The sequence below is a fragment of the Canis lupus genome, chromosome 1 (genome assembly GCF_048164855.1).
Source record: "Canis lupus baileyi chromosome 1, mCanLup2.hap1, whole genome shotgun sequence".
Taxonomy (NCBI): Eukaryota; Metazoa; Chordata; class Mammalia; order Carnivora; family Canidae; genus Canis; species Canis lupus.
This window is the reverse complement of record NC_132838.1, coordinates 112,856,922-112,881,830: the sequence shown is the minus strand read 5'-3', so window position 1 is coordinate 112,881,830 and position 24,909 is coordinate 112,856,922. Positions and strand designations below refer to the sequence as shown.

General features: G+C 60.2%; 2 protein-coding genes across 9 annotated transcripts; one reads left to right on the top strand and one right to left on the bottom strand.

The window, feature by feature from the left end:
- Positions 1–2: 2 nt before the first annotated feature.
- Positions 3–19,034, top strand: ARHGEF1 (Rho guanine nucleotide exchange factor 1). 8 transcript variants are annotated; one of them, XM_072776439.1, is made up of 31 exons: positions 3–44; positions 137–226; positions 5,063–5,105; positions 5,197–5,280; positions 5,738–5,851; positions 7,797–7,895; positions 8,069–8,111; positions 8,351–8,597; positions 9,009–9,038; positions 9,315–9,414; positions 9,558–9,654; positions 9,736–9,771; positions 9,960–10,097; positions 10,988–11,093; positions 11,600–11,611; positions 12,253–12,420; positions 12,717–12,862; positions 14,286–14,432; positions 14,769–14,851; positions 15,072–15,197; positions 15,303–15,417; positions 15,530–15,630; positions 15,823–15,900; positions 16,148–16,223; positions 16,306–16,473; positions 16,994–17,081; positions 17,225–17,311; positions 17,578–17,648; positions 17,740–17,826; positions 18,333–18,435; positions 18,669–19,034. In XM_072776439.1, exons 3-31 carry the CDS (start codon positions 5,076–5,078, stop codon positions 19,015–19,017), a joined length of 3,129 nt encoding a protein of 1,042 aa, XP_072632540.1. In that variant the 5' UTR covers positions 3–44; positions 137–226; positions 5,063–5,075; the 3' UTR covers positions 19,018–19,034. The 8 variants fall into 8 exon arrangements, with proteins under 8 accessions (XP_072632540.1, XP_072632565.1, XP_072632575.1 ...); XM_072776484.1 differs by lacking the exon at positions 3–44 and adding an exon at positions 18,074–18,243 and having other exon boundaries at positions 72–226; XM_072776495.1 differs by lacking the exons at positions 3–44; positions 11,600–11,611 and adding an exon at positions 18,074–18,243 and having other exon boundaries at positions 72–226.
- A 260-nt stretch (positions 19,035–19,294) lies between these two features.
- Positions 19,295–24,699, bottom strand: ERFL (ETS repressor factor like). The gene is made up of 5 exons (XM_072812197.1): positions 24,534–24,699; positions 21,510–21,744; positions 20,900–21,095; positions 20,671–20,788; positions 19,295–20,235 (listed from the first exon to the last, which is right to left on the bottom strand). Exons 1-5 carry the CDS (start codon positions 24,598–24,600, stop codon positions 19,781–19,783), a joined length of 1,071 nt encoding a protein of 356 aa, XP_072668298.1. The 5' UTR covers positions 24,601–24,699; the 3' UTR covers positions 19,295–19,780.
- Between the last annotated feature and the right edge of the window lie 210 nt (positions 24,700–24,909).

The following is a 24,909-nucleotide window of genomic DNA, read 5'->3' as shown; positions in this document are numbered from 1 at the left end:
AGGAGGGGCCGCGCGGGCGGCGAGAGAAGGGGAAGGAAGCGGAGGTGCCGGGCGGGCGCGGGGCGCGGGCAGGAAGCGGGGAGGGGCGGCGGGGCGGGGGCCTCCGGAAAAACGCCCCGACTTCCTGCCCCGCCAGAGCCAGGAAGCGGGAGCCGGGACGCAGGGCCCGGGATCGCTGAGCCCGACCTCGGGCGCCCCGCCGGTCACCTCCCCGCGAGGACTCCAGGTACACGGTCTGGCCCCGCCCGGCCTCCCGCCCCTTGGCCGCCGGGGGAAGTGGGGAGGAGGAGGGAGGGCGCCGGGGCGCTGCCGGCAGCGCAGGGGCCTCCTAGCGCCGCTCACAGCCTGCGGCCGCCCCTCCCTGGGCCTCAGTTTCCCCATCTGTCAAAGGGGGGCAAAGGGAAGGGAACTAATACCTGCCGAGTGCCCACTAAGTGGGGATGAAGGGTGCGAGGCCGGAGTCGAGGCCTCCCAACTGTCCAGCAGAGGACGGATGATCACTCCCATTGTACGGGTGGGGAAACTGAGGCTCGGGGAGGGGAACCGGCTTGTCCCAGGCTACACACACACACACCGTGGGGCCGAGTGGTGTTGGGATTTGAACTTGCAGGTGCTTTTCAAGCACCGTCCTCCCACCCCACATGCTTCAGGGCCGCCGAGAAAAGAAAAACGTCAATAACCACGCCGTAGGCCGCTGGGAATGAAGCTGAAAGTTGCAGAGCGCGTTTGAAAGCATGTCTGGAAAGCTCTTTTTCTGGGCCATTAAATTATACCCTGAGAGATGGGCTGTAGGGAAGGGAGCTGGAGATCTTCCCCCATTGTACAGGTGGGAAGACTGAGGCTCGGAAAGAATTACTCTTTCCAGGTTACTTAGGCTCGCTGCAAGTCAGCGAGAAAGGTACGCCGGAACCCAGTTTTGCTTCTCAGCCCGAGCAGAAAGCGTGCTGCCGGGGCGGTGGGGGTGCCGGGGAAATTAGCGTACGCCTTGGGAATTCAGCTGGTGAGGAAGTTAGGGAGTTAGGAGTCAGGAAGGCAACCCAGATGGAGGGGGGAACCCAGTCCGAAGACTGAGGGCCAGGGGCGACCAGGAGATCGCGGACTGAGCCTGGACCCGGGAGCTGGAACCACTCTCTAGTCCGGCTGGGGGGCGGGGGCAGGGGGCGGGGCGCGGTAGAGTGACAGAGGCAGTCGAGATACGGAAACGCCAGCCCTCCCAGGCAGGCCAGAGCGGCCCTATCTGGCCAGCGTGGCGCAGCGGAGAGCTAGAGCGGCCGGCGGGAGGAGTAGAGTCGCCGGGGCCGGAGCCTGGCAGGAGCTGGGCTAGAGCGGCCGGCGGGAGGAGTGGAGCTGGAGGCAAAGGTAGACGCTGGGGCAGCTAGAGCGACTCGGCGGCGGGGGTGGGGGGACCCCGGAGCCGGCGCGCAGAGGCTTCGGTGGTGGAGGCTGCTGTGGATTTTCCTACGACCGGGAGCAGGTGAGGGACGCGGCCCCCGGCGGGCGTCAGACCCTGACTCCGCAGGTCGGCCGCATCATCCCTGGCCGTGCGCACCGCCACGTCCCCTGTAGAATTTGGGGCCCGTGTAGACCCGCCACGTCCCACGTAGGATTTAGGGGCTGGTGTAGATGCGCCACATTCCATAGAAATTGCAAGGTCTGTAGACCCCCCAGCCTCCTGCTAGCCCCCCGTGGAAACTCGGCTTCTTATAGATGTGGGGTCTCCATCGGTCAGTAGCACTCCCTAGAATCCTGGGCCCTGGGACCATCACTTGCTCCTATAGAATTCTGGCCCCCTTTTAAGTCTCCAGAGCTCCTATAGACTGGCTGCTTTACATATGGAATCTTGATGCTGTGTGATCCTTAGCTCCGTGTGGACCCACCATGTGTCAGAATCTGGAGCCTTATACATCCCAAGGGCACCTCATGGGCTTACCTGGACTACTCTGTATTTTAAGTTCTTTAAGGCTTCCGGAGGTTCTTGGGAACCAGGGTCATCCACTCAAGTGTCATAGATCAGAAACCTTGCATAGAATCCAGGCGCCCACGTAGTCCCCAATTGGTGCCTGCTTTGCTCTAGGATCCTCACCTCTTAAGAACCTTCTAAACCTTCCCTAACCACCACCACCCCAGAGCCCCCTCTGCTGGACCCTAGGCCTTTTCAATTGCTCATAGATGCATCTGACAGCTTCAACCTATGATTACCCTTTGTGGCGCCCCCTCACCCTCTATCTCCTAAGCAGCCAACCCCTGCCCCCCTTCCTTGCCAGAATGCTCTCTGAGCCCTAAGCCTCTGTGGAGCAGCCTGAGCAGCAACCTGCACTCCTGCCCAAGTCACAGTGCCCACATATTCCTGATTTTCCCAACACTATAAAGAGACCAGATGTGTTTCAGCTTTGGTTCAGATTTTAGTTTCCTAAAGGTTAGGGCGGGGGGTTCCCCATGCTCTGAAGCAGCACATTCTGATCGTTGAAGTGCATAAACGCTGGAACCAGACTGCCAGGATTCAGAACCAGGTCTGAATCCTGGCTCTGTCCCTTGTGAGCTGTGCCTCGATTTCCTCTTCCGTAAAATGAAGATAGTTATAAAACTGACCTCCAGGGGTCATTTAGAGGATTAAATGAGCTAATACCTGTAAAGCAGTAATGTTATGCCTGGTGTATGCTTAATGGCACTTAGGTTAAATGAGCTATTATTTTGTGGTTCCATGATGAGAAACGAAGGAGATAATCTGTGTCAAGTGCATGACGTGGGACCCGTGTGGCACTGAGCATTTGCGCACATAACGTGTGTCCTCTCCTTTGCCCTTTGTGGAATCTCCCTGCCTCTTTTGAACCTTCCTGCCCACCCAACCCCCACCCCCTATGGGTTGAGCATGGTCCTTCCATGTGTGTGGTCATGTTTTCCAGCCAAGAAGTTGCAGCTGGTAGCCTGGTAAAGGTTTTCCACCTCGAAAGGGATTACGAGAATACTAATTGCATGGGTGCTTGTGGTTGTGAGCTTTAAGTGAGTTCATATGTGAGAAGCACTGGGGGCAATGCCTAGCACAATGTGCTAGTTAAGTTTAGCTTTTATAATAAATAATCACTTTGCTATTTTTTTTTTTTGTGTTGGTTTGCAAGTTTATTCACGTGAAGATTTAACAGTGCTCAAATCTTAAATTACCCACACTCAAAGTTGGACAGATACACTGTATGGAAGAGAATAAAAATGTGGTGTGCTCTGGGGAACCCGTGGGATGACACTTGGACACTCCAGAAAGCATCATTGTTTCATGATCGTAATCAAAATTGTAGCCACCATTTATTGAGTGTTAGGGAGGAGGCCTCTGGAGGAGGCAGGAGGGTGAGTCTCCAGTGACCAGGGTTATAAATAGCTTTGGACTGTGGGGGAGCTCCCCCACCCCACTCGTCCACCCCACCCCAACTCCACAGCTCCTTCCCGCCTGACACGGGCTCGAGTGGCATTAGTCAGACTAATTAAGGATACAGAAGATGGTGGTGGGAAGATGCAGGGGGAAGCAGAGACTCTAAGGGAGACAAAATGGGAAAACCAGCAAGAGATGGGAGAGCGAGAGAGATGAGAGACAGCACGTGACACAGTGACTCACAAGGACTCAGAGAGGTGGCCGCAGAACCAGATGTGGGAAGAAGACAGGCAGAGACACCGGCTGAGGGGAAAGATACTTACAGAAGCAGGGTTAGGGCGAGGTGGCTAAGGGGGAGGGGAAGCAGAGATGGTGGGAAAGTGAGACTGGTCTGAAGGGAGGGAGGGGGGGAGACGGAGAAGAGAGGCAAAGACCTGAGGCATATTCAAGGGACGGCCAGCCAGAGAGCTGGCGGGACAGATGGATACAGGGTGAGGGGGGCAGACACACCTGGGGCTGAGCTAGCTGAGGACTGTCCCTTGCTTTCTGGGATTGGAAGGTGGGGAAGATACCAGGTCCCCGAGGTAACTTAGGGTCTGGGGAAAGGAGGTTCAGATTTTTGTTTTCTTATGTGGAGAAGGTTGGGGGTTGGGGGATTTGCCATTAGATTTCCTGTCACAGGAAGTGGGGCTGGTGGGTTCAGAGGCAACATCCGGCCCCAGGCCTGTCAGGTTAAGGAGAGCCCCCCCACACCCCACTTATCTCCTTTCTACCTTTCCTTTAACCTTCCCATCTCTATTAGCCTCCAGGCCCTGCCTCCCTAGGATCAATCCTACAGTGCCCTCCTCCCTCAGACCCAGGAGTTCAGGCCCCAGCCCCTCCTCCCTCAGACCCAGGGATCCAGGCCCCCAGCCCCCTCCTCCCTCAGACCCAGGGGTCCAGGCCCCCCAGCCCCCTCCTCCCTCAGACCCAGGGATCCAGGCCCCCAGCCCCCTCCTCCCTCAGACCCAGGGGTCCAGGCCCCCCAGCCCCCTCCTCCCTCAGACCCAGGGATCCAGGCCCCCAGCCCCCTCCTCCCTCAGACCCAGGGGTCCAGGCCCCCCAGCCCCCTCCTCCCTCAGACCCAGGGGTCTAGGCCCTCAGCCCCCTCCTCCCTCAGACCCAGGGGTCCAGGCCCCCCAGCCCCCTCTTCCCTTAGACCCAGGGATCCAGGCCCTCAGCCCCCTCCTCCCTCAGACCCAGGGGTCCAGGCCCCCCAGCCCCCTCCTCCCTTAGACCCAGGGATCCAGGCCCTCAGCCCCCTCCTCCCTCAGACCCAGGGGTCTAGGCCCCAGCCCCCTCCTTCTTCAGACCCCCAGTCCAGGACCCCTCCCTCCGCCTTCCTCAGAACCAGGGGTCCAGGCCCCCAGTCCTTCCTCTATTAGGGACCTCAAATTATAGGCTCTCCTGGCCAGAGCTCTCTTATGGACCCAGGCTCCTGGGCCTCCCCCCCCCCCAGGGCTCCCTGTCCTTGGGCTCCCCCGCCCTGACTGGCCTCTGAAGGGCTCTTTGTCGCCACACAGAGGCCCCATTGAGCTGCAGAGGCTGGGATTGGCGGGGAGGCTGTTTACTCACCTTCACACCTGGGCCAGGAATCTGTGAGTAACCTCCCTGTGCCGCAGCCTCCTGCCCCCCCTAACCATCGCCCCTCCTCTTCCCCAGCCCTGTGGAGCCCATGGAAGCAGACAACGTTGCCCGAGGGCTGGTGAGTGGAGAGAGCCTGGGAGGGGGAGGGGACTGGGGGGCTGCGAGGTGGGTTTGCACCCCGAGCTGAAGCCATCTCACCTCTTCCACAGGCACCAGGACCACCGCGGCCTGGCCTGGTGCCAGTCAGCATCATTGGGGCTGAGGACGAGGATTTTGAGAATGAGCTGGAGACGGTGAGGGGGAGATGGGGTGGAAAAGCTTCTGTCCCAGTCTCCCTCGTCCCAGCCCTCAAGTCCCACCCTCAGTGTCCCCTCCCTCCTTAGGTCCATGTTGGATGCTGCCTCCTGCCTCCTCTTACTTCCCCATTCCTCTTTCTGTTATCTGGATACCACCATCCTCATCCCCTACTACTTCATCCTCGATGCCCCATTATGACACAGACTCCCACCCTTGGGTACTCTAACCTCGGTTTTTATCACCACCCTCCTTAATTACAGCACAGATCCCTCCTCTGTCTCCTAATGCCTGTCCTCATCACCCACCATTACCACATTAAATCTCATCCACCTTCCCTAACACCAGCCCTGGCCACCACCATGACCGCATAGACACCTCTGCCAGAAAGGGGAAGGGTCGACCCCCATGTCCGTCCTCTGCTCCCCACTCTCTCATCCCCATCTCCACCCTCAGAACACAGAGGAGCAAAACAGCCAGTTCCAGAGCCTGGAGCAGGTGAAGCGGCGGCCTGCCCACCTCATGGCCCTCTTGCAGCACGTCGCCCTGCAGTTTGAACCAGGACCTCTGGTGAGGGCAGGGCTGGGTGGGCAGAGGGAGGGGTTGGGTTGGGTCAGGTCAGGCCACAGTACTCAGCGACATAGACAATTGAAGACAAGGGAGGGTCCAGAATCAGATCCAGAACACACAGCGCAAGATCTAGAAATGGAGAGCCAGAATGCTAGCCATGTGGCCTCTGACAAGATTGCAGGTTCCCCGCGTACATCTCAGTGAGCAGGGAGTGCAGACGGGAGAGTCCACACGGCAGGGTCAGGCAGAGAGCAACAGAGAATCCAGAAGCTGGCAGAGAACATGCCCCCCACCCCCCTTCCCTGCCTGTGACTGGGTCACCTGTCAATGACAGCGCCTTCTCCCACTGGTCCCGGAAGTGGAATCTCCTCTGTGGCCTCAGCAGCCGCCACCAGTCATTAATTCAGAGCCAGTGCGTGGGAGGAAGCCACTAGCCTTCCCAGGTCTAGGTAGCACGGCAGGCCCTGGCCCAGAAACAAGAAACGCCTGCAAGCAGCCCACAAGGCAGAGCGAACATAACTCATGACCCACAGATAGCAGGCAGAAATTACCTGGGCCACGGCGGGTGCAGGACCGTGCTGTCCGGAAGCACCTGCAGAGTCTAGGGAGCCCAGCAGGTGACTTAGGAAGGAAGAGGCCGCTGCGCGGGCTGGAGTGGGGTGCTCAGTGGACAAGGAGCTCATCCGAAGAAGAACCCAAGAACACCCTACAACTGGTGCATAGCCCAGAGCACTGGCCTGGCACGTAGCCCAGGGATGGCGCTTCCTGCCGTGTCCTCTGCCAGATGTGGCAACAGGCCTGACAAGGGTCAGGGGCTTGGCCGAGGTGACCCCGATGGCCCCCAGCTTTGGAATCTCTCCTGTGGCCCCCTCACGTCATCAGCTAGGAAACCGTTCGCCTCTCGTGGAGTTTTGTCGTGGAGTCTGGGGCTGTGCCGAGGTTTGTTCTAAGTGTTTACAGCAGAGAATTAGAGTCCTGCCCCCACCGGGCTGAGTCCTTAGCACACAGACCATGTCACTTACCTGTCGAAAGAGGCCAGGAGCCAAGGCAGGTTGGAGTTTGCAGTGCATTGCCGGCATCACCCAGCATGGGGCTGACACGGAGGCAAGCTCAGGGAATGAGTGGTGCATGAGCGAGCCCCACTCATCCACCTGTTTATTTACCCAGCCCCCACTGCACCCAGGCCCTATCTGGGGCACAGATGAGTCGGAACCTCACATGTGTGTGCACACACACACACAAAAACCTTCACATTGCTCCCGGTATTTCTAGGCTGCCTAGATTCTCTTTTTTTATTTTTATTTTTTTGCTAAATTTTTGCTATTTTTTTGCTATTTTATTTTTTTGTAGAAGCTTCTTTGCCTTTTTTTTTTTTGTATACTTTTTTATTGGAGTTCAATTTGCCAACATATAGCATAACATCCAGTGTTCATCCCGTCAAGTTGCCCCCCTCAGTGCCCGTCACCCATTGCCCCAACCGCCCCCCCTTTCCACCACCCCTTGGCTGCCTAGATTCTAATCCCTACTTTGCCACTGACTAGCTGTGTGACCTTGGGCAAGCTTCTTGAGCTCAGTTTTCTCATCTGTAACATGGGATGATGATAGGGCCTATGATTGACCAGGTTAATGTGGGTAGAGCGTGTAGAACAGCATCTGGTGCAGGCCTAGCTTTTTTAACAGTAGCTGGCGGTGGCGGTGGTGGTGATGGTGGTGGTAGCCCTCTTAGTGTAGCAGGCGACAGCAGGAGACGGAACCACAGCCATTTCACAGGATAGAAAATGAGCAAATGCTCCCAGTGGTCCCAGGGAGGCCAGGAGAGGCAAGGGCCGGGGTGTGGGGTGGAGATTAGGGAACGCTTCCCAGAGGATGTGAGCCTCAGGCTTTTCAAGGGAGAGCGTGGTGTAGGAAGGGGGTGGAGAGGACAGGTGACGCTGTGTCCCCTCAGCTCTGCTGCCTGCACGCGGACATGCTGAGTTCCCTGGGCCCCAAGGAGGCCAAGAAGGCCTTCCTCGACTTCTGCCATTGCTTCCTGGACAAGACGGCGGTGAGAGACACCTTCAAGGGGCCCCAGTCGCCCCACTCCTTGGTCCTGGGGAGACTCTGTGCCAACCTGGCCCTCCCTCCACTGCTCCCTCCCCTCAGACCATTCCCAGCTGTGGCCCCAAGAGCCCATCACTGCCCAGTCCTCCCCTTCACTCCATTCTCTGTCCCAAGCAGGTTTTGCGGGTGCTAGTCCCTCCCGCCGTCGCCTTTGAACTTGGTAAGGAGAGGGAAGGGGACTGTGGGTGAGGGAGATGGGTGAGGGAGAGGTCTCTGGCAGGGGTCAGCTGTCCCGAGGGCCCCAGGCCGGGAGGTCACACTCTTCTGCTCATGCGGTCTCCTGCTCATGCAGACAGCACAGATTCCTTCCCCCTGGCCATAGCGGCCCAAGGAAGTGTGGCTGTCGCAATCCAAGGGTAGGTGGAACTGGCCCCCAGCCCCCTGCCTGTGTCCCTGCAGACCGCACGCGGCCCGAGGTCATCTCCGAGGACTTGCAGCGGCAGTTTGTACAGGAGGTAGTGCAGAGCCAGCAGGCAGCTGTTAGCCGGCTGCTGGAGGACTTCCGCTCCAAGCGGCTCATGGGCATGACACCCTGGGAGCAGGACCTGACCCAGCTGGAGGCCTGGGTTGGGCGGGACCGTGCCAGCTTTGAGGCCCGGGAGCGGCACCTGGCTGAACGGCTGCTGGCCCACCTGGAGGAGATGCAGTGAGTGGGGCCTGCCCCTCCCCAGCCCGTGTCCCTGCAGCGTCAGGGTTCATTCCTTAACATTTGTGCTCTGCCTCTGACTTCTGGGTTTCCCCAGCCCTGGCATTTTAATTTGCCTGGTTTTGTGTTGTCTGTTCTTGGTTTTGGGGAACCCTCCCAGTTTCCAGGTCTTTCCGCGGTCTTGGGTTTGGGCCTGGTGCTTGGGTCCTGTTGCTGCAGCTCCAAGCTGCCTCACAAGAGACACTCCTCCCTACTGTGATCCTCCTTCTTTGTAGCCTTGGTACTCTTCCTCTCTGCCTCTCCTTGCTCCTGTCCATGCTTCTAAGGGGACAGCAACCCGGACATTTGTGCTTAAAGGACAGGGACCCAGGCTTAGCAAGTTTGTCATAAACTTCTTTCTTATTTTTGCAGACACACCATCTCTAACGATGAGGAAAAGAGGTGATGATGGAAGCAGAGAGGACAGCAGGAGAGGCATTTAGTCCCCTGGGCCCTGGGGAGGAGGATTGGGGATCAGGGTCCTGGGCACGGAACAACATCCTGGTCCTGTCCTCTGGAGCCCTCTCCCCCTTCCTCAGACATTCAGCTGGAAGCGGTCGTGGGGTTGTGGGGGGAGCAAATGAGGAGGGGAAGGCTCAGGAACAGCAGTGTCCCTGCAGCCATAGACGTGTGTGCGTCCACGCACGTGTTGGGGCCCTCACCGTCCCCTCCCCACAGTGCCGCTGTGGTCAATGCCATCAGCCTGTACATGCGCCACCTTGGGGTGCGGACCAAGAGCGGAGACAAGAAGTCAGGGATGAATTTCTTCCGCAAAAAGGTGCCTCCCTGATCCCCCAAATCTGGCCCCTTTCTCCCCGAGAGACCCTCAGGGAGTCCCGTGACTTGCCCCTGGGATCTGATTCTGCTTTGTTGGGTCTCAGAGATGCTTAGCTCCCTCTCTGCTCTCCCTACTTCCCTCAGGTGATGGGGAATCGGCGGTCAGATGAGCCAACCAAGACCAAAAAAGGCCTGAGCATCTTCCTAGACCCTGCTCGCTGGAACCGGGGAGAGCCTCAGGGTGAGGTGCCCCACCTCAGGACCCCCTGCCCCATGACTTCCCCACACAACCCCCGCCTCATGGTACCATCTCTTGTTTCAGCCTCGGATTTCCGACACCTCAAAGTCGAGACTGATGGTAATGGTCCTACCTGAAGCCCGGGGTGGCAGTGGGGGGCGGGGGGCTGGAGACTGGGGGGGCTAGGGGTGGGGAGGAGGGGACAGGGTGTGCTCCTGGGCCGAGGGGAGGATGGGGCTGGGCACAGGCTGCTGTGGATTAGAGTAGCTGGGCTCTCATTTCCCCCTGTTCCCTGGATGTCTCCCTAGCTGAGAAACCAGGCCTTACGGAAAGGAAGGGAGGCCTGGGGGTGCCCTCCCGGGACCGGAATGTTGGAGCTCCTGGGCAGGATGTCCCTGGAGTTTCTCTGCACCCTCTGCCCGGGGACAGCCCTGACCGGGAACCAGGTGAATTTCTTGCCCCCCACCCCTACCCCAGAGAGACTACCCCTCAGTTCTCCACTTGTCCCTCCCTGTTCCTGGTCACCAGTATTATTTTATTTTTTCCAAGATTTTATTTCTTTATCATGAGAGACACAGAGAGAGAGGTATAGATATAGGCAGAGGGAGAAGCAGGCTCCCTGTGGGGACCCTGATGGGGGATTCGATCCCAGGACCCCAGGATCACGCCCTGAGCTGAAGGCAGATGCTCAACCACTGAGCCACCCAGCTGTCCTGCGGTCACCAGTATTATTAATAACCACCCCCCTTCCCTCAGTTCATCCATTCCACGGCTTTCCTCTCAAGCTTGAGTCTCTATCCTGGTGATGCATAGTGTACCTCCTTGGACTACATTTCCCATCTGCCCCCACGGCATCATTTGCCAGAACCCTCTCTGAGTACATTGTCAGTCACCCCATGGATCTGAGACAGCAGCTTGGCCAACCCTGGCCTTGGTTCAAGTCCCAGCTCTGCGGCTTACTCGGGTTATATCTTGGAAGCCCTGCCTGAGCCTCAGTCTTCTCATTCCTAAATGGGGTCTACCCTCTTCCTGGAAGTCCTGGCTTAGGGTTGGGAGAAGGAAGGGACGTGGAGGCATCACCCAGAGCACCCAGTCTGCCCTGGTTCCGTGGCTTCTTCACCCCCCTGGCCCCAGCTGCCCACGGCCATGTGCTCTGAGGCCTTTCCATCAGTTCATCCCCCACCCAAGTGCCAGGCAGCTGCTGGTGTCAGCCAGGCACTGGATGGCTTTAGCCCCCGTCCCCCATTCCCTGGGAGGAAATGGAGGCCCCAGAGTGTGGGTCTTGCCCCTGGGCCCCGGCAGCCAGCCCTGCTCTCCCTCCCCTTCATCCCCACAGGTGTTGACACCCCGCCAGAGCTGGGGGACCCACCCCCCCAGGGCCCGGCCAGCCTGGAGCCCCCGGGGCCCTCGGAGAGCACTGAGGAGGGTCCTGACACAGAGAGGTGCCCAGGGCTGGGTGCGGGCGGTGGGGTGCGGGTACTGGGTACAGAAATGGGCTTATCAGGCTGGGGAGGCACGTGCCAGGGGTCGCGCTGCCATTTGCTCCTGCTGTCCCTGAGCCATCTCCACTCTGCTCCGCTCCTCCCTCTGTCCATTTTCTGCCTCTTTCCATCCTCCACTTTTCCTTTTCTCATTTTCTCTTCCCTCTTCCTCCTCCTGCACTCTTGGCGCCCTTCTTCACCCCTCCAGGTTTCCATCCCCTCCCCTCCTCTTCTGAGCCACTGCCCTGCCCTGCCCTGCGCCTTGCTCCTGCCTCCTGGTGCCCTATCCTCCATCCCCCACCCTCTGTGCTCCAAGCCCGGGGGCCCTGTCCTCCTCACAGTTGGGGGGCAGGCTCTGCCCCCTGCCTGTCCTTGTGCCGCAGCTTTGGGGGCCCTTTGGGGGGGCGGGGGAGGTGAGTTGGGTTCCATTTGGGTCCTTCTCTGACCCTGTGCCCCTCTCTCCCCAGAAGGTGGAAGAGGTGGGTGCCTGGGCCCTGGGTGGGGGGAGGGCTAGCCCCTCCCCCCATTTCTCCCAGCCCCTCCCCTCTCCCCATGGGCCACCCCCTCCCCTTCACCCTGCAAGGGGTGGGTGGGGACATCACCCTCCCAGCAGAAGAGCTAAGTATTGAAATCTCCTTCCCTCCCTGCTCTGCGCCCCCCAACCCCGTTGCCTCAGGGAAGGGAGGGGTCAGTCCTGTGCTCCATACTGGGTTTCCCTCCCCACCCCCAACAAGACTCCCTGTCCCTCCTGACCACCCCCACTGCCCCAGCACCCCGAAATCCCATAGCTCCTTCTGACTCTCTCCTCTCTTCTGTTGCATGTTTGATCTCTGTCCTGGTCTCCCCTACCCTGGTCCCCCGTCTGTCCCCGTCCTGGTCTCTCCCTGTCTGTCCTTGACCTGGTATCTCCCCACCTGTGTCCCCGACCTGGTATCTCCCGGTCTCTGTCCCTCTCCTGGTCTCTCCTCAACTGTCCCTGTCTTGGTCTCTCCCCGTCTCTGTCCCTGTCTTCTGTCTTGGTCTCTGTCTTGGTCTCTCCCTGTCTCTGTCCTTGTCTTGGTCTCTGTCCCTGTCTCTGTCCTGGCCTCTGCCTGACTCTGTCCTTGGCCTCGGGGTCCAGGCTGTCGGGGCGTCTGGGGCGCTCGGAGAGCCTGCGGGTGAGTGACCGCCGCCGGCCTTCCCGGGGCAGCCTCGGGGCTAAGGGCCGGGGTGGGGGCCGCTCCCGGAGTGACGTGGACATGGACCCCAGCTCTGCCACGGCCGTGCTTGGCCCTGCCCGACGAGCCACGTAGGTCATTCCTCCCCCACCTACTGAGGCAGCCTGGAGAGTCAGGAGGATGGTGGGGGAGGGGTTGTTGCCAGATTACAGGGAACTGGGTATTGGATGCTAAGGTCACTGAGGCCACAGGAGAGGGATGGGACTCTTCTTTCTAGAGATTTGGGGACTGCTCTCCAGCATGGGCTACTTTGGAGGTGTGGAATGCCAAGGCCACGGGATTAGGGGGATGGGGTTGACACTAGGAATGGAAGTCTCCTTCCTGGGATGCCCCAAGCTGGGGCCCTAACAAGGCCTCTGTCTCACAGCCCTGAGCCTGGAGACGAAGGGGACCCTGGGCGGTCAGGACTAGAGCTGGAACCAGAAGAGCCCCCTGGCTGGCGGGAGCTCATCCCCCCAGGCACCCTGCACAGCCTGCCTAAGAGCCAGGTGAAGCGGCAGGAGGTCATCAGCGGTGAGTACCACCCACTGCAGCCCACTGTGGCCGGGGACACCACCCAGTGCTGGCAGAGACAGGGAGCTGTCCATCCCCGGGCAGAACTTGAAGGCAGCCAGTTTCCACCGAGGGCCATTTGTTGTGTAAACTGTAGAACAGCAACTCACAGAACTGGAATGTGGCTGTCAGTGTCAAAGTGACATTCCCCGCGAATTTTTCATAGTGTAGGGCAATGCTGGTAAGAGCTGGAAAGGGTATATAAAGTGGTATTTCTAGCGTAAATCTTTGTTACCTTATTTGGGTAGTAATAGTCCCTGCCTCAAAAAACTGTCACGAAGCTGAGGTGATTCATGCAAGGCGTTTAGCACGCTCACTGTAGGGCCGGGTAAGAACATTCCAGTGAAACTGTTCTTACTATGATCTTAACCATTCAGGGGCAAAAAGAGTCCCACGGGAACAAGTTTCGGAAGATAATCAATATATTATCAGTGCTTGCCTCTGGGCGGGTAGATGATGGAAGTATTGTTTCTGCCTTGATTCTCGTCTGTGATTTCGAATTGTGTGTGTGGAGGCCGTTTGGCCAAAGTAGGACACTTTTTTTGGAAGCTGTGGTTTGGGAGTTTATTTACAAGTTGTTTAATAGTAAGAAGGGCACTCATTCGGAATTGTCAGGGCAGTGGGTGAATACTTTTTGTGTCGGATCCTTCTAAGGATATGAGCAAAACAAAACAGTGTTATCTGGTAGAATTTTCTGGAATGATGAAAACATGCAATATCTGCGCTGTCCAGCGTGGTTACCACCAGCCACGTAACGGCCATTGAGCACTTGAAATGTGACAATTACGACTGACAACTGAATTTTGTATTTCGTTTCGATTAAAATCTGAAGGCCTGTATGTGGTTAGGGGCTACCGTAGCAGACAGCACAGCCATTTCTCTGATCAGAAAAATATTTGTAACACAGAATTGTGCGTTTGTCTCCAAGCACTCCTGGGGCCCCTGAAACCCAGGCATGTTCCCTCTGGGTGTGTGGGGGGAAATCCCTGGATCCAAGGCTATCAACATGTGTGTAAAGGGTATCATTATTCCAGAAAGCAAGGCCGGGAGACTTGCTAGACGCTAAACACACTTGCAGGCTTGCTGGTGGTGGTGCAGCCTACTCATCCCACTTTGCCTGGGACTCTCCCAGTTGAGCACTGAAAATCCCATGTTCCGAGAAAGACCTCGGTGCCAGGCACACAGGGACTGTTGGTCACCCCAGCCGACGGCTGCAGCCAAGGAAAACCGGCAGTAGGTTAAGGAATCCTTAGTGGCTATTTCAGGGCTGAACGATTCCATCCAGAGAGAGCCATCCCTGTCCCCCATCCCCAGCCAGCCTCTGAGACTGCACCCTATCGTTTGCACCCTCCGCAACCATGCTTTCTGCTCGGTGGCCCCACAGAGCTACTGGTGACAGAGGCTGCCCATGTGCGCATGCTCCGGGTGCTGCATGACCTCTTCTACCAGCCCATGTTGGAAGGGAACTTCTTCTCCACGGAGGATCTACAGAACATCTTCCCCAGCCTGGATGAGCTCATCGAGGTGCATTGTGAGTGCAGGGCCATGGCCCACTGTGTACCCCACCACGGGCTCCCTCCTCCAGGCTTTTGGCAGCTCAACCTGGAGCCTAGCACCTTCTCCTTGAGTGCCTGCTATGGGCAGCTTCTTTTTTAGCCCTGGGGCAGCCCCAGCCCCCCCAGAGCTCACATTCCAGGGGGCACATCAACAAGCTCATGGCACCGGGGTGGGGGTCGCGGGGACAGCCCATTGGCCCCAAGGATCTGACAGGCACACTTGCAGCCCAGCCTCTGCCACCTGCTGGTTAGTTCTACAGACAACCTCTTGGGCCCTGATGGAACACCCCCTTCCCTCATGCTCTCCACAGCCCTGTTCCTCGATCGACTGATGAAGCGGAGGCAGGATAGTGGCTGCCTCATTGAGGAGATCGGAGATGTACTGCTGGCCCGGGTGAGGGCGCCCAGCCCCTGCCCCCCCTCAGGTCCCCTCCTCCCAGCCAGGGACCTGGAATCCAGGCCCCCGAAGGCCAGGTGTCAAGCCTCTCCCCCATCAAGACCCAGGGGTCTGGGCCCCTCACCCTGTCCTCCTGTCTAGGCTGCTATTCCCATGTGAGGCCATGCTCTTCCCAATCCCACCTGAGACACCCTCCCTGGCCTGAATCTCGCTGTAGTTTGATGGTGCCGAAGGCAAATGGTTCCAGAAAATCTCCTCCCGCTTCTGCAGCCGCCAGTCATTTGCCTTAGAGCAGCTCAAAGCCAAGCAGCGCAAGGATCCTCGGTTCTGTGCCTTTGTGCAGGTAAGGGGGTGGTCTGGGCCCCGGGGTCCCAGGGGAGGAAGGGGCTGGTGTCACAGTCCCAGAGGCGGGCCGGTATGGGCCACCTCAGCACCGCTCTGCCCCCAGGAGGCCGAGAGCCGCCCCCGGTGCCGCCGCCTGCAGCTGAAGGATATGATCCCCACGGAGATGCAGCGTCTGACCAAGTACCCCCTGCTCCTGCAGAGCATTGGGCAGAACACAGGTGCCAGCCCCCAGAGCTGCTGGGCCCCGGCCCTCCCATCTCTAACCGTGGTTGTGGGAGCAGGAGCTTCCTGGTTGGGGTTTCACCAGGGCTGGTTTCTCCCTTGCCACAGAAGAGTCAGCAGAACGGGAGAAAGTAGAACTGGCAGCTGAGTGCTGCCGGGAAATTCTGCACCATGTTAACCAAGCCGTGCGTGACATGGAGGACCTGCTGGTAAGTGCTGCCGAAATCCTGGGCCCAGGCTGGTGGGGCGTCCACATGCGGAGATTGGCGGGCCCTTGTCTTGTCTACCTTGGGGCCACTTCTCTGGAGGTCAGGCCCGGTCCTCGGCGTGTCCCCCTCAGGGTCACTGTGGGTTAAGCCCAGCCCTCGGCGTGTCCCCTGACTCTCCCTTCCCTGCCCCAGCGGCTCAAGGATTATCAGAAGCGCCTGGACTTGTCCCTCCTGCGGCAGAGCAGCGACCCCATGCTAAGCGAGTTCAAGGTGACCCCTGCCTGCCCTGACCTCCCCTCCTCTCCCTAGCCTCCGCCTGCCCTCAGCCAGCCCTGACCCTCCTGCCCAGGGAATCTCTGATAATGCACCCAGGGAGTGAGAGCCACCCCTTCGCCCTGAACCCCCTCATTCTCTGCGGCTTGCCCATCCTGACCCCCGCCTACAGTCCTGCCCCCACGGTCAGCCCCACCCGGCCCCACCCTCGCCTGTGCCAACCATGACTCCTTCCTGCCTCCAGAACCTGGACATCACCAAAAAGAAGCTGATCTACGAGGGTCCGCTGACGTGGCGGCTGACGAAGGACAAGGCTGTAGGTGAGCGCTGGGCAGTGAGTGGAGCCTGGGGGTGGGATGCTGGGGGTGGGGGTGGCTGCTGAGCACAGGCCTTGCTCCGCAGAGGTACACGTGCTGCTGCTGGATGACCTGCTGCTGCTGCTCCAGCGCCAGGACGATCGGCTGCTGCTCAAGTCCCACAGCCGGACGCTGACACCCACACCCGACGGCAAGACCATGCTGCGGCCGGTGCTGCGGCTCACCTCCGCCATAACCCGCGAGGTGGCTACCGGTAAGGCCCTGCCCAGTGGCCCCGGGGTCTTCCCCTGCCCATGGAATGGGAGGTGACCCTCCCAAAGGCATACTCTGGCACCGGGAGGCAGCTGCAGAGGCGGAGGAGTGGGAAAATGTGAGAGGGGCCCTGGAGCTGGGCACGGCCGGGGGGCCGGGAGGGTTGTGGATCTTAGGATAGGAGATGGGCAGCCCCCCAGGGGTTTGCCCAGAGGAGCAGCCAACCCTGACCTTAGGGGAGCAGGGGTGGAGGCTGGAGCCCAGTAAGGAGGGGCTTGCAGACATGCTGCCAGGAGGCCACACCAGTGGCTCTGGGTTTTTTTTTAGGGAGAGCCAGACTGGGAACTTGCTGACTGATGGATTAGGGGGTGAGAGGGTGAGAGGGAAGCCTCTGGAGGATGCATGAGAGGGATGGGGTGAGCTGGGGGAGCCTAAGGCCACCACCATGGGGCTGCCTCAGCTCAGGGGAAGTGCACACCGGGGTGACCCTGGCTCTGAGCCCCCTCTCCCTCCCCCTGCAGATCACAAAGCCTTCTATGTCCTTTTTACCTGGGACCAGGAGGCCCAGATATATGAGCTCGTGGCCCAGACGGTGTCGGAACGGAAGAAGTGAGGGGGGTCTGGGTTCTAAACTCGGGTGGAAGAGGAAGCCCAGGCCCCTGGGGCTCTGGGGGCAGGCCAGGGGTGGGAGGCCCTGGCACAGGATCTGGGGACTCTGACTGCCTGCCCTGGGGGCTGACCTGTCTCCCCAGCTGGTGTTCCCTCATCACTGAAACTGCTGGATCCTTGAAGGTCCCTGCCCCCGCCTCTCGCCCCAAACCCCGGCCCAGCCCAAGCAGGTGAGGGAGGACATTGGAGGGCTGAGGGGCCAGGGGAGAGTGTGTGTTTCCAGAACCTGAGCTCTGGCCCTGTCTGTGTCTGTGTACGGGTGTGTGTGCAGGTGTGTGCCACTCCACCACAGCTCATCTGGCCCCTGTCCAGGCTCCCCGTGTCTCCCATCTCCCAGCTTCAACTTCTGTTTCTGTCTCTGGACAACCCCCCCACCCCATCTCCTTCTGCTGCTTCTTGGGGCTGGGGGGGGTCACCCAGTATTTCCTACCCACAGCACCCGAGAACCCCTGCTCAGCAGCTCAGAGAATGGCAACGGTGGTGGCCGAGAGATGCCCCCAGCTGACGGTGAGCCTTTGAGGGGGTGCAGAATGGGGGCAGGGCGTCCCGAGGAGGCCAGGCAGGAACTGAGCACTCTGTCCGCTCCCCTACCTGCCAGGCCAGACGGAGAGAATCCTCAGCACCCTCCTGCCCTACTGCAGGCCCCGCCCTGAGGGCCAGCTTGCTGCCAAGGCCCTTGAGAAAGGTAGGTTGGCACTGCCCACGAGGGGCTGCTACTCCCCTCCTGCCCCGGCCCTGCGCGTACCAGGTCTGCACCCGCCTGCACCCTCGTGGCCCTGACCCCTCTTCTCCTGTAGCCTTTGGCTCTCCCTTGATGCCCTCCATCCTCTGTGCCCCCTCACCTCTCCTCAGCACCCCCTTCCCATCCCCCAGCCCCCTGCAGCACCCCCCTTCCAGCCCTGCTTCTCACTCTGTCCCCTTGTCCCTGCCAGTGCTGTCCCTGAAGCAGCTCCTGTTTCCCTCGGAGGAAGACAGTGGGGCAGGGCCTCCCCAGGAAGGGGATGGGGTCCCTGGGGGTGGCCCCCTGAGCCCGACACAGACCCACACCCAGGAAATTCGGGAAAAGCTGCTCAGCCTGGAGGAGACCATGAAACAGCTGGAGGTGGTGGCCTGGGAGAGAGGGGCAGGGCAGAGGGGAGGATGGGGCTGATTTGGAAGACGGACCCCTCTCATGGAGGACTCCCCCACCAGGAGGTGGAGGAGGAATTTTGTCACCTGCGACTCCTCCTGTCTCAGCTTGGGGAGAACAGCACCCCCCAGCCTGGGTGTACCTGAGGCTCCTTGGGCCAGGCAGGTAAGAGCCAGAGGGCCCTAAGCTCTGCGCAGAGGGGAGGGACTGGAGTGGGCATCTCAGGGGCTCCCTCCCTCTTAGCCTCTCTGCATCTCAGGGTTCCACCTCCCAGTCTCTCTCCTCCTTTGGCTCTTCTGTGCCCTCTCTGCATGGTCCTCCCCCTCTCCTCCTCCTCCCTTCCCCCTTACCCTGTTTCTCTTCATCTCTCCCCATCTCCTTTCTCCTACATCCCCCAGGCCTTTTGCAAGACTGAGGGCCACCCGCCGCCACCGCACAGCACAGCTGCCGCAGCATCTCCAACCCCAAGGGTCCGAGGAGAGGGAACCGGGCTGCCAGGGGGGCCATGCCTGGGGGGGCCCAGCTGGGATCACTGCCTCCCCCAACTTCCCATTGGCCTTGGCCTTCTCTCTCTCCTGCCTTCTGCTTGGGGGACTCAGGGCTTCATTCCGGCAGGGGGGAACCACAGTGACCCTCTCCCATTCCCCAGGCCATCTCAGTATTGCCTGGAGGGGGCACCCTTCTATTCCCCACCCCCAAGTGCCTTTGCTCTGTTTTTATACCCTGAATTGGAGGTTTATTTTTTAATATATATTATCTAAGGAGAGGTTTGTGTTTGTGAGGATGGGGTAAGGGCCCTGGAGTGGCTTCTGGAATCCTCGGTGACTCTCTGGCATCACCTTTCTGGGTCTATCCCCCCCCCCCCCCCCCCCCCCCGCCTTTCTCCAGTTCTCCTTTCCTTCCTTCCTGTGCTTTGACAGTGACACCCCAGGTGACCTCCCTCCCTCCCCTGCATCCCAAGCCCCCACTGTCACCTGTGACGCCGGGCTCCCCCATGGCTCACACTCCTTTCCACTTTTTTATTTTTGTAGTAAACTCTCTGGAGGTGGCTGGTGGGGGTGGTGGAGAGCTGGTGGGGAGGGGGCCCTCCTGGGCGGGGGTTGGGGGCGGGGTTATTGCTCTGAGCTCCCTGTCCCCAGGGGGCCTGTTTGGGGAGGGTGTCAGGACTGGGGCCGGCACAAGGGGAGACACAGCCGCACAAACACGCAGGTCACAGCACGGGGGGCGGGCAGGAGAGGCTGGGCGCCATATTGCACTTTGGGAGTGGGGCCAGGCGGGGACCCCCCTCAAACTGGAGCCTGGGAAGGAGGCTGGAGGCCATCACGTTCCCTCCCCCTCTGGAGAGGGAGGCGAGCCCCCCCAACCTGGGGTTAGGGAAGGAGGTGGGCAGCCACGTGCCTGGTCCTGGGAGGGGCCGAGGGCTGGTCCTGGCCTCCGACGGTGAGGGCAGACCAGGCCAGAGGCCACGGCAGAGGCTGCGCGGGCGGCCGCCCCGGCGCCCCACACTGGTTCAGCTGCCGAGCCCCCCTTTGCTCGCCTTGGCCTTGGGGGGCACAGGGAGGCCATCGTCGCCCTCGCTGTCAGAGCTGCAGCCGCTGACGTCAGTGATCTCCAGCTCCGAGTCGCTGTCATCCTTCCCGCCCAGCGCAGCCTCTGGTCCCCCAGCTCCGGGCAGTGCCAGGCGAGGGGCTGCTGCCAGGCCCGAGGGGCGCTCGGGGCCCAGGCCCTCCCCTGCTGCGGCCAGTAGGGGCGAGGCTGTAGGGCCTCCCCCGGCCCCCGCCCCTGCCGAGGGCAGGTGGCCCAGGGAACTGGCCAGAGGGTTGGGGTAGAAGTGGGGGGGGTACAGAGAGGGGGGCAGCTTGGGGAAGGGGCCGGTGAGGTACGGATTAAAATTCCAGGGGTACTCCGGGAAGGCGCGGCCGTAGGGACCCAGCAGGCCAGGGGGCTTGGAATAGCCAGTGGCACCTGGGGAGCATGGGGTGCGTCAGGCTGGGCACAGCACACCTCCACCCTGGGGCTGCCTCCCGTGGATTCGCACAGCCTGTACCTTGGCCCGGCACCTTCCACCCGGGTCTGCCCCTTACCTCTCCCACGCAGCATCCGCCCACCACCCACGCTATGTGGTTCCCCCCACTTCTGCCCTAGTGTCCCCAGTCCTCTGGCACCCTGAAAGCCCTCCTCCCTGCCTCTCCCTGAACCCTCCTGTGGCTTTTAAACACACACAGGCGTGTGCGCACGCGTGCACGTGCACACACATACACACACGCACAGCCTTGCCCCGGGCCTCCTTCCTGCATCCTGCCTCTCCCCATCTTTTCCCATCCTCTTCCCTCCGACACAGCAGTGTGCCCGCCCCCCCCCCCCCAACCAGCCCCAGCATCCCCACCTGCAGGTCCTTACCGGAGCCCAGGAATGGGAAAGGGCTGTCCAGACGCAGCTTGTCTGGCTCGGGGGTGAACAGGGGTGCCCGGGCCCCTGGCTCTCCCAGGCGAGGGGCAGAGAACAGGGTCTGCAGGGTCTGGAGAGGGAGGCAGCACCACTCAGACTGGCTACCCTGTCCCCAGGGGGTTGATGGCTGGGGAGGGGACCACCAAACACCCGGTTCTGGGACCCCAGAGTCCTAACTCACCTCGGGGGTAAGGGGAGAAGCATCTGGCCCAGGCGTGCCCGCAAAGGGACCAGGGGTCAGCAAGAGTGGGGAGCCCGTGGTGGCTGCTGCCACATCCAGCAGCGGGTAATTGACAAGTACGACTTTGCTGAAGTTGAACTTGTAGGTGAACCTCTTCCCTTTGGTCTTATGGAGAATCCGCTTGTTGTAGTAGTAGCTGTGGGGAGAGGGAGCAGGAGGGGATGCTGGGGAGGGGCACCGAGGGAGGGAGAGGGAGCCCCTGACTCCTGTTAGTGCACAGAATGCAACAGTTTGGGGAAACCGAGGCACACAGGAGTCCCTGAACCAAGGTCACAAGGCAAGGCAGGGGCAGGGCAGGGGCGGGGCAGGGCAGGGGCGCAGCAGGGCAGGGGCGCAGCAGGGGCTGGGATCCTGACTTCTGGCCACCTCCTTGCTTCCCTTCCACTCAAGGAATCACACAGTAGCCGCCCCACGCAGATCCCTGCGCGTTGGGACCCAAGGGACTCTGCCCCAGCAGACTGAGGGCAAGCACCGCGGGGTGCGGGGTCCAGAGGGACGGTGAGGGGAGAAGGAGCAAGGTGGGGGCCGGCCTCTCCCTGCCCCTCCTCACCGCAGGGCCCTGCTCAGCTTGTCATAATTCATGTGGGGCTTGCACTTGCGGATGCCCCAGAGCCGAGCCACTTCGTCGGGGTCCTTGATGACGAATTCCCCGTAGTCCCCCTGCCAGGCGATGACACCCTGGTACTCCTCCTTCTGCAGCAGCTCCAGGATAAAGTGCCACAGCTGGATCTGCCTTGAGCCAGGGGACGACTCCGGCTTGTAGGCCCAATCCGGGAAGGCAAAGCCTGGGGACAGGGGAGTGGCCCCAAGTCAGGACCCCAAGTCAGGGGCACCAGGACCCACGTGGACTTGGGAACCAGGAGACATCCAGTCCTCCCCCTGAATCCTGGACTCTGATGAGCAGCTACCCAACCTCAAGCATCTTTAGAGACCCAATTCCTATTCTCTGTACCCTAGCTGGTGTCAGTCCCCAAACCGTCCAAATAGTGACAGAGAACTCAGTCGTCCAGGGACCCTGGGGTGGCACCTCCAGCCTCATCCTCTACCTTGGCACAGCTCTCCCGGGTTTGGCGTCCCGGGATAGAGCGTGGGAGGAACCAGTTTCCTGCAGCCTTGACTGTGGGGAGGAAATGGGAGGGGGCAGCTTATGGGGAAGGGCACCCCCTCTGCATCGATAGCCCTTCTGGGAGGCTGCTGGTCTCTCCTCTCTGGGACATCCCTGACACTTGCTGTCTCCCCTCTCTGGCCTTTGCCCCCTGCTCACTCTCTCCCCCAAGCCCTCCAGGGGCCCAGAAGCCCTCCATGGACCAGGCCAGGCCCATGCCCACATGTCTCTGCCCCTGTCCACATCCATACACCTTTCACGTCCCGTGTCCCCTCCCTACGTCTAAGCTACATCAGTCTGAGCACACTGTGCATAAGCAGATATCCCCAGCATACGTGTCACACAGATGTCCACTCACGTACAAGGGACGCCCAGCCACACCACAGACCACGGACGCACCAGAGTGCTGCACTCCTGCTGGAGCGTAACACCTCATGCACAATGTGCCTCCACGGCAGACACGCCAGATACCCGGCATCACACATCTGTCCCAAAACCCCGTCACACATCCCAGGCCCCTCAAAATTGGGACCCCCTAGCAATACAGCCATGACAGGAGACACACAGGACCGCAAAGGCCCAGATAACAAGGTGCGATGGAGCCGGTGAGTGTGGCATCAAGATGTGTGTCAGCCTGACGGGCACACACAGGGTAACACCATGCCTGTAAAACAGCCTCCCAATCCCACAACACACAGGCGCCCACGCTGCAGGACCCACAGCTCCTTCTGGATTTTGAGCCCTCAAAGGGTGTCCTGTGCCCCATTGGCCAAACACACCAGGAGAGCTGGATGGATGTGGGAGGGTCTCGCCCACCCCTAAATCTTACCTCCCATCTGGGAGGTCCCAGGTCCTGGGTCCCACTTCTGGGCTACATCCTCTGTCCCCTCTCCCTCAGACACCCCGGCCCTACGCATGAGAACAGCAGGCAGGGTGAGCCTGTAGGGAACCAAGGTTGGGGAGAAAGACAACACCGCGCTGGGAGACCAGCCACGTATCTACTTGCTGTGTGGTCCCAGGGCAGCTCCTTGCCCTCCCTGGATTCTTAGAATCTCAGGGGTGGGAGCTGAGAAGCAGCAGGGTCCCTTCTGGGGTGCCTGGAGTATCAATGGGGGTGCTAACGCCTCCCTGCCGAAGGCTCCAAGGCCGGGCAGCTTCCTCCCTGAAAGGAGAACTTTTCTCTCCACCCCATTTTGGGTCTTTCATATTCCAGGTGACAGGACTCCATTAACTCGCGAGCTCTGGCCCATTCCACACCCAGACCACACCCTAGTGGGGAAGTTAGTGTATCACGGACACACTCAGACAACCCCAAACACAATAGCACACAACTGGCCATATACGTGCAGATACACAACCCAACCTGAAACCACCACCTGTCCTCAAATATATTGTACCTGCTAAGACACTAGAGAGGACACACATTATGAAAGCCTCCCACATTCAGTCACACTCGGTGACACACGGATGCAAGAAACCCCCTGACACAAACACATACACACACACCCAACACAGAGGCCTAAAGCACACCGAGACCTCCATTCTGGACCAGACACCGACCCAGAAGTAACAGTAGCGGGCTCCCCACCCCACTGAGGCAGGCGCAGACTTAGTGACCTGGCACATACCACCTCCTCCCAATCCTAGAATGTAAACAGGCTCAATATTCTAAAGAAACTCGACCCACGCAGCCCAGAGACACTCAGGTAGCTTCCTGCATCTGTGCAAGCAGGCACACCAGCTCACACAAAGACAGATGCTGCACAGACATACACTCTCCCAGTGTGACCCCTTCTTCCAGAAACACAAGTGTGACACAGGGACGCATCGAGACCCCACACATAAGCAGACACAGAGTCCCAGTCTGCACGCACGCATCTGCATATGTAGACACGTGTGCACGCTCACCACACACACATACACACACACACACACGCCATCCGTGGGGCATGTGACTTGGACTCATGCACATCCAACCAGTCTTACTGTCCACATCCCAGCTCTGAGTGTCCACTTCTGAGCAGGCCGTCCTCTCCCAGGGCTCCGGCTGGCTGGGCCGTGTCTCCACGTCCCCTGCCCAGGCAGTCCCTGTCCATTTGTCCACCTGCACCTGGCCTGGTGCCCACTCTGGTCCCGCCCCTGCTCCATCAGTTCCTATCCCTCTCCAGTCTCCTTGCCTCTTTTTTGCCCAAGGATTTGGGGGAGGAAGGGAGCAGATGAGACCCCACAACCTCAGACCCCTGGATCCAGTCCTTTTCAGACCCCAGTACCTCCACCCTCCAGAAGACCCTCCCATCCCAGCAGGCAGGTGGCAGGGACATCTGGCTGTAAAGTTTTTAGTCAAGTTTTCCAGTGGGGGTTTGCATTCAGGGGACTGAGAGAGACCGGGGCAGAAGAGGGAGGACAGGAAGAGGGGCAGAAAGGAGGAGCCGGCTGGCTGGGAAGGGGCGGGAGGTCCGGGCCAGTTACCAGGGGTCCAGAGAGCCGGCAGGGCGGGCGGGGCGAAGAGAAGGTCGGAGACGCAGCTACAGTCCATGGTGGAGCCAGCCCTGCGGAGAGGCCGGGACAGACGCGGGGACAGGCGGGGACAGGCAGGAGAGACAGACAGGGGTCAGTGGGGTGGGCGCTCCTCCCAGGCCCACCCGGCCCGCCACCCGCCTCCCTCTCCATCCACGTCTGGCCGACCCTTCCTCCCAGCCTCTCCCGCAGCCGCCGCCGCCGCCGCCGCCGCCTCCTCCTCCTCCTCCTCCTCCTCCTCCTCCTCCTCCTCTTCCTCCTCCTCCTCCTCCCCCCTCCGTGCCTCCATCACTACCCACGGGCCGGCCTCCCTCCCGCTGCTCCCACT